The following is an 8,235-nucleotide window of genomic DNA, read 5'->3' as shown; positions in this document are numbered from 1 at the left end:
ATAATTATTATGTGTGAGCATCCAAGTGAAAAAATGAAGCCCATATTGTGACTGTCGTTTCGTTTGAGGGGGGAGGGAGGGGGGTCAGGCCCGAAACTCACGGTCTTCGTTTCGGGGGCTTCTGCGAACTTTTGCGATGGTCCCTAACTCTGCATGACCGTCTAGTCCGTCTTAGTAATAGAGCTCTACGCATTGTGTTCAGTATGCCTCGTTTTTCTGACGTATCCCTTATTAATGCACGCCATCACATTCTCCCTTTGTCTGTGCGCTATCAGTTCAAACTCTATATCTTAGTGTTTCGTGTCCTGAATCAGGTAACTACTACTCTCCTTACTGATTGCTTTTGCCTTCGTTCTACTTCTACTCGTACCAATTCCTGCACTCGCTCCCAGGTATCTTCGTCTGTGACTCTACCCAAGGCTAAAACTCGTTTCGGTCTCTTTTCAGTTTCTTTCATCGGTTCCGACCGTTGGAATGCCCTCCCTGCTGCAGTCCGCTTATGCTCTTCCCTGCATCTATTCCGTAATTCAGTACTTTCATTTCTAGGGTACCCTGTAAGAAGGCCTTAGGCCTGTGGGGATTGCCCTATCAAAAATTTGATAATAATAATAATAATTTGAAACTCGGATGTTGAGCCATAAATAAATGTATAACTGTATAACTGACTGTATAATAGTATCATGTTACAGTGATGGAGAGTTACTCTAAACTCGTATCCATATGTCCTTTTCTCTTTTACAATAATAATAATAATAATAATAATAATAATAATAATAATAATAATGTTATCAAGGGAGTCGTAAACCTACGACTTCCTGGTGCATCTACTTATACTTGTACTTGTAGAACATGTACAACTGTATGGAATTTGATGCGAACAGTTGGATTATTCCAATTTATGCGATTCGTATGCAATTTGCCTCGAATTATGCGCTTATTCGATTTTGGTAGGAATTATGCGAAAAATTATGCTAGCATAATCCGTCAAGGCCTACTCCAAGCCAGCACGTGCTAACTCCAGCCTGATCGCCTCTTTTCCGTTTTCGTGTAAACGCTTCAGAATGGTTTGCCGTTCTCGTGGCTTGAAAACGATTTGAGGCCAACGCGCTTTCGTTCCGTTTCGTTTCGTTTTATCTCTGTGTAAACGCAGCCTTATAATTATACTCTGGCAAATACGGCAGCTCATACATACGAGGTCTGGCCACGAATGTCAAACCTATGAACCCATGAACCTATGAACCTATGAAAGATAGTGAATGGTTCAACACTATATCTGATCGGAGTTGTGAATTGAACTGCTTTGTCTGATCGTAGTTGCGAAATTGGAAATGTAACAGCTTTGGCGAGTACAGTGTTGCCATCAACCCAGTTCTTCGTAACATGATACATTATAGATATACAGTGAAACTGCATGACGAGTCATTCAGCTGTAGGAGCATGAAAGAGTACAAGTCCCAACAGTCTAACTCTTTGCCCTGCAAAACTTTGTATTCCAGAGCACAGTTGTTCCGGAAGCCGTCCAGCTGAAGCTGCTGGGTGTGCTGTTTCACCTACTAGTACACCTGTTCTTCACAGCTCATATCAGGCAGTTGGCTATTCGAGGCTCGCAGCGTCTTTCTCCGAAAGCCTCACGAGTGCTGGACTCCAGGTGCCGTGGTGTGATCTACAAGGGCTTTGTCTGCCCGGTCCTGGAGTACGGCATGCTCGTGTGAATGAGCGCCGCACCCACCACTCTGGCTCGCCTCACTGCCATCCAACGCCGTGGCCTTCGCCTAATCGGTGATGGAGCGTACCTCCCTAGCTTGGACATCCGCAGAATGGTCGGAGCACTCTGCTTTCTGTACAAGCTCCACTTTTCAACTGGCCCAGACATGCTTGAAGCATGTCTGGGCAACCTTGCCACCATTCCAAAGCAGGACACCTATATGAAATGTATATGTTATGTTCTCATGCACGCCACTACTACTAGACAACAGGAACTAGTTTGGTGACAAGATAATAGAAACTAATTATTTACATTCTCAAGTGAGGAAGAAGAGCAAGGAGAAGAACACATGAATCCAGAATATGGATGCGTGCATGCGTCCAATAGAGACATGACGTAATCACGTGAAGCAAGGCGTATAACGTAACAATACGCGTTATACGGGTGATAGCAACTTGAAGTACATGCGCAATACATGAGTAGCTAGCATGATACATCACGTCCCTTCTGAGATAGAAATATAACAATTACATTTACATACATGTATCTCACGCCCCTTCTGAGATGACAACAAGGCATCTAATACCAACTAGAAAGGACGGCAAAGAAGATAGAGATAACTGAATACGAAAATAGCTGAGCTCAACAAGAGACAGAAAGACGCACAGGCAGCTAATCATAAGTTTGGCCACGAGTGTTCGAAATATTCAGCCTAGACGGGGTTTGGCGGCTTCGCTGACTGCGCCGGACTGGCGGGGCAGGCTGAGTGATGGGGGTAGCAGGCATCGGCTGTGCAGGTGCTACGGGCAAGACAACAGGTCGAAGAAAGCGACGGTTTCGCCAGTATATTCGGCCACTGGGAAGCTTGACCATGTAGTCGCTGTGGCTCCCAATGGCGACAATGGTACCGCGGGCGTTCCACAACTTGCTGCGGGGATCTTGTAGATCAACAGGGCAACCAAGGTGGAAGGCAGGCAGAGAACGGGCAGACTGGTTGTAGTGCTGACTGGCTGCTTCTGACTGGGCAGAGGCACGACTGTCGATTTCGTCAGCGGTTTCTTGCCACGCTGGGGCAAAACTGGTCCGGTGGGCAAGCACGAATGACGACAGAGGGCGGCCAAACAGGGCCTGCGCTGGGCTCTGACCGGAGCTACGGGGAGTGTTACGCCATTCCAATAAGCCACGACGGAAGGCATCGACATTAATGTCTCCGTTGGTGGTGGTCTTGTACACGAGAGATTTGATGGCCTTGACAGCCGCCTCCGCATGGCCATTCGATTGTGGGTAATGCGGACTGGATCTGACGTGGCGGACTTGCCAACGCTGACAGAAGGCGGAGAAGCGCTGCGCTGTGAACTGCGGACTACCATCAGTCGTCAGGACAGCTGGAACACCGAGGTCCGCGAACCAGCCTCGGAACGCACGGACTACATCAGCGGAGGTGGCGGTGCGTCCTATCTTGGCAACACAGGGCCAGCCGGTCTTGCGGTCCACGTATACCAGGAACTGGTAGCCTTGGCATTCGAACAGATCCGCGCTGGTGCTCTCAAACGGGAGGGCAGGACAACGATCCTCAGTTGCCAGCAGAGGTTCCTTCACCTGGGAAGGTGCGTGGTGACGGCATTCAGCGCAGCTGCGAACGATATTGTCAATGTCGTTGGACAGCTGGGGCCAATACACCACCTGGCGAGCACGAGCCTTGGTACGGTTGAGACCTTGATGAGCAGCATGCAAGTCGTCAAGCACACTACGCCTGAGGGAACGTGGGACCACAATGCGAGGACCTTTCAGTACCAGGTCCTGGTCGACTGTAAGATGATGACGGACTGTCCAATACGGCTAGGCAGCAGGACATAAGTCGCGTTTGTCGTCGGGAAATCCGTTCCGGACGGTGGTGAGGAGTGCCTGATAATCCGAGTCAGCTCGAGCGGCTTCTTGCAATTCGGCAAACCGGAGATTGGCAATCTGGCCTTCGGTGTCTTTCCGAATGCAAGCGCGTATGGCAGGAGTACGAAGGGCTGGGTCTTCACCGAGCTCATCGTCAGGGGTGGGATCATCCACTGGATTGCGGGACAGCGCGTCGGCGAAAGCGTTGTCAGTACCCTTACGCCAAGTGGCATGCGGCTGGTATGGACGAAGCTTCATGACCAGGCGTTGGAGCCGGGATTCTCAATCTGATCGAGCGAGTACGAGTTGATGATTGGTATGAGGGGCCGGTGGTCGGTGACCAGCTCAAACAATGTACCGGCGAGGTAGAGAGAACATTTCTTCACCGCCCAGACGACAGCTAGGAGCTCCAGTTCGATGACAGCATACCGGGATTCTGGATCCGACAGAAATCGACTGCCACACTGGAGAATGCGCCACTTGCCATCTTGCAACTGCCACAGAACGTAGCCAAGGCCATGCAAAGCAGATGCATCGGTCTCTAGGCGGAGTGGCTGGTCACGTTTAAGAATGACAGCGTTGATGGTGACAACAGCTCAGCCTTGGCAGCGTTGACTGCGTCTGTGTGAACTGAGTCCCATACAAACTCGTTGGACGTCTTGAGCAATGGGCGCAACGGGGCGGCGTGCTCAGACAGGTGCGGGGTGAACTCACCACACTGGTTGATAAGACCCATAAATGATCGGAGATCAGTGCGGTTGCTGGGAGCTGGAAACTGGCTGATAGCTTTGACCTTGGCATCATCGACGGTCCAGCCGTCAGCACTGATGCGGTAACCACAGAACTCCACGGCTGGCATGCCGAACACAAACTTCTTGGCGCTCAGAGTAATGCCATTCTCCCGGGCGCAGAGCAGGACATCCCGGACGTGAGATTGGTGGGTGGGCAGGTCATTATCGTAGACGAGGCAGTCATCAACGACCTTCTGGAACTGGGAGATATGAGCGAACGCGGCGTCGGTGCGGCGATTAAACTCGTCTCCGGCAGAGACCAATCCTTGTGGGTTGCGTAGGTACCTGTACCGACCCCAAGGTGTCATGAACGTGGTCAACGGACGGGAGGCCTCGCTCAGAGGAACTTGCCAATAGCCGTGGCGGGCGTCTAGCTTGGTGAAATATCTTGCGTTGCCAACGCTGGATACAGCGTCACGAGGGCTTGGTGCGGGGTGAGCAGGGCGTTGGACTTGGTCGTTGAGCTTTTTGAAATCAACGGTGAGCCTCTTCTCGTTTGTCCCCTTCTTGTCCACGATGACAATTGGGTGACACCACGCACTGGGTTCGGTGACCTCCTCGATGATGGCATCCCGGACCATGTCATCCAGCTGGGACTTCACTTGGTCACGGTACGCATGCGGGATCTGGCGGGCATGATATGCAGCGACAGGCTTAGCATCAGCTCGCACTCTAATTTCCATAGGTCCACCAAGCATCGGCTTCAACACGGAGTCATCAAAGACGTCAGCGAATTCAGCTAGGAGTTCGGCTCTCATCGTCTCTGAGTCGGTGGCTTTGGACACGACCGATGGGACTACCTGTTGGACTGCTGCGATTTGCTTCGGCCAGCCGGACGGCAAGTATCCCAGGGCGTGCAAGGATGAACGGGATAGGAGGGCATCAGTCAAACCATCATAGACATGAATGGTGGACGTGTGCTGGTTTGGTCCACAACTGAGAGTCGCCGAAATCTTGCCAACAGGGGTGAGACTGGCGCCATCTGCGGTACGAACATCGTCGATGTCGTCAAGCAGGTTCTCGACAAATCCGCCTAACTGGTCAAGGTGTTGAGTGCCGATGGCATCAACGTCGCTACCAGTATCCGGGAGCCAACTAAGAGCAACGGGCTCTGGCTCGGTCACAAGCTGGGTGGCAACGGAAACTGTTGCGTCGTCCAACAGAGATGCTCGGTTGAGTCGCAAGTGTGCGATCTTGGACGACTTGTCCGGCTTCTTGGCAGGCCTGCGGCACATTGCCCGGAAGTGACCCATTCCATTACAGTTGAGGCACACTTTGTTGATCGCGGGACACGGCGATTTCGTGTGCGCTGTGCGTCCGCAGTTACGGCACTTATCACGAGCAGAAGTGTGCTTCGCCTCAACTGGGGGCTGTGAAGCTGACTTCGCGCGCTGATAAGACGACTTCCTGGCAGCATTGACTTGGCCGGCGGTAGGGATGTGGTGGCTGGTCTGTGTGGCTGCCTCTTCTGCACGACACACCTTGACTGTCGCCTCCAATGTCAGGTCGGAGGTGGACAACAGTTTGTGACGGGTGGTGTCGTCCAGGATACCGATCACAATGCGGTCTCGCATCATGTCCGCGTGGACCCGTGCAAGATTAGTCTTGCACGTAGAACAGGCATGTGCCGAACAGGCAGAACAGAGCTCGTGTTCCACAAAATCACACGTGTTAAACAACTCCTTCAGGGAAGTGTGGAACCCGTCAAACAATTCCCCTTTCTGTTGCGTGCGCTTATAAAATTCAATACGGTCAAGTATCGGGTTTCTTTGTCGGCGAAGAAACTGCTTGACCGCCTCCAAGACGTCACACGCATCAGGATTGGGTGCGATGACAATGGTGCCCTCCCTGATAAAACGTCTGAGGTCTTCGTCAAGGCACTGACGGATGGCAGATACCCTGGTTTCCTTTGACTGTGCTGTCAGGTGCTGGCACCGAGAAAAGTCTTCCCACAGTTCCTGCCAGGCAGCAAACTCTGACAGGGACGCGGAGGACAGCAGCATGGGTCGCTCCGCCGCGACAGGCTTTGGAGCTGGCGGTGCTGGCGACGAGCGAGGCTGACTCTGTTGAGTAAGACCAGTGATAATTGCATCGAGACGCTTCTCTCGTTCATTGGCTGCCTCCATCTGCTTTTTGAAGAGATCGGCAAGAGCAGCGATATCTGCGCTCGGCACACTTGGTGCAGCTGCATCTGACATTTCGGAAGACGGTCACGACTAGAGAAATAAATAAAATTTAATTGGACCTGCAGGCCTCGTGCGAACACAACCGGGATGCACCACGGGCAAGAAAAACACAGGTACGAAACTTCACTGCGCCATGTTATGTTCTCATGCACACCACTACTACTAGTAGGGAGTTCAGTCACGTGCCAAATCAACTGAAAACAGCCTTCACTCGGGTCACGTACTTTAGCATGGTAGCGGTGGCACCATGGACTTCGCTGCAGTTTTTTTCCAACTGCTTTGTCCTGCTTTCTTTTCCAAAGTTGAAAGTTGGTGCGTTTGATAGCTGAGGTCTTCCTGCTCGTTTTGGTGCCGCACTTGCTTGGGCAACTGTAGTTTGAGCTTTTTGTTGGGAGGAGTGTAGTTTTCAATTGGATTTTTCATCCGTTTGGAGGGAGTACACGGCCAGGAAACACCCACCATCGTGTTCAGCGACCTCGAATTATGTAGAATAGTGCTTTCTTCTCGAGCTGGGGGATCGCTCTTCATCGCGCTTTCAAGACTTTCACCTCCTGGTCGCCCAAAATGAATGAATTTCTGGACCCAATATGTTCAAGCGCTAGGAGTGTTTCAGATGATTTGTTGGCCCTAGTGAAAGATTGCACCTGACGGAGACTTTCGCTATTGCGACAAAGTGAGCTATGATTTTGTATTCGACTCGTCGCCTTGAAATCAGAAAGATGCTATGGAGTGGTGCTCTGACATGGATCGCGTCAGTGATTGGATTGTACGCGTATTTCACTATTGTGCATTTTACATGTAAAATGTACATGTAAATGTACATGATTGATCAACTGTGTGACAGCCGCAGTAAAGTTGGGCATCTGAAGACCAAACTGCTGTATTTATTATTTGTACATGTATAATACAACCATAGCCATCAGTGCTCACTTCAATTTCATACTAATGGAGCTCGTGTTCAAGGGATTTAGCATTGTTGCTATGGTGGTTGCTATGGGTGCCGCGCTCGTTCTCATTGGTCATCGCTTGCCGAAATATGATATTTTGGTCAACATTAGGACTAACCAACCTGTTTTGCACCTATATTGCACCTGTATTGCACCTACAAGCCAGATTTCATAGCATTCTGACAATATTGTAATGTTGCTAAGCGTTTGCTAGGCTTTCCGGAAAACCCTGTTGGTGCCACAGCAGTATGGCATTCCGCATACATCATGATGAAGGTTGGCGTATGACTTTGACGCCTCATATCTCTGGTATCCTTCAAGATTTTTCATCCAAATTTTCTGTGCTATCTCCTGTACTGTAGTTCTTCCCGAAAACAAACAGTTTTCTTGGTTTACTACGAAAGAAAAAAATACGGTGATATCCCTACTACTAGTACTAGACAACAGGAACTAGTTTGGTGACAAGATACAGGCGCGTGCTCGGCGATGGGCACGGGGGGCACGTGCACCCCCCCAAAATTTCAATCTGGCAGCTGGGTAATGTATGCAAATATGCTCTAAAATTCAAGAAAGGTTGCAAAATGGAAGTTTCCGGAGGAGGAAGGAGGAAACTGTAGTTATCACCAACCCTCACCGCGCCCAGCTCACGCCGCTACGGCGTGCGACCTGAGCTGGGCGCCCTGCCCAGTATGGAACTGTCCTCAAGCCAGTCACGTATT

General features: G+C 50.7%; 2 protein-coding genes across 2 annotated transcripts; both read right to left on the bottom strand.

Moving 5' to 3' along the window:
• Window positions 1-1,968: 1,968 nt before the first annotated feature.
• On the bottom strand, window positions 1,969-3,850 carry LOC135810512 (uncharacterized protein K02A2.6-like). The gene is made up of 2 exons (XM_065324003.1): window positions 3,736-3,850; window positions 1,969-3,531 (listed from the first exon to the last, which is right to left on the bottom strand). Exons 1-2 carry the CDS (start codon window positions 3,848-3,850, stop codon window positions 2,378-2,380), a joined length of 1,269 nt encoding a protein of 422 aa, XP_065180075.1. The 3' UTR covers window positions 1,969-2,377.
• Window positions 3,851-4,133: 283 nt separating this feature from the next.
• On the bottom strand, window positions 4,134-6,581 carry LOC135810511 (uncharacterized). Its single transcript, XM_065324002.1, has one exon. It carries the CDS (start codon window positions 6,579-6,581, stop codon window positions 4,134-4,136), a length of 2,448 nt encoding a protein of 815 aa, XP_065180074.1.
• Between the last annotated feature and the right edge of the window lie 1,654 nt (window positions 6,582-8,235).

This window comes from Sycon ciliatum, chromosome 2 (assembly GCF_964019385.1).
Source record: "Sycon ciliatum chromosome 2, ocSycCili1.1, whole genome shotgun sequence".
NCBI classification, from domain to species: domain Eukaryota; kingdom Metazoa; phylum Porifera; class Calcarea; order Leucosolenida; family Sycettidae; genus Sycon; species Sycon ciliatum.
Note: the sequence above shows the minus strand (reverse complement) of the source record. Positions and strands in the feature narration are given on the sequence as shown.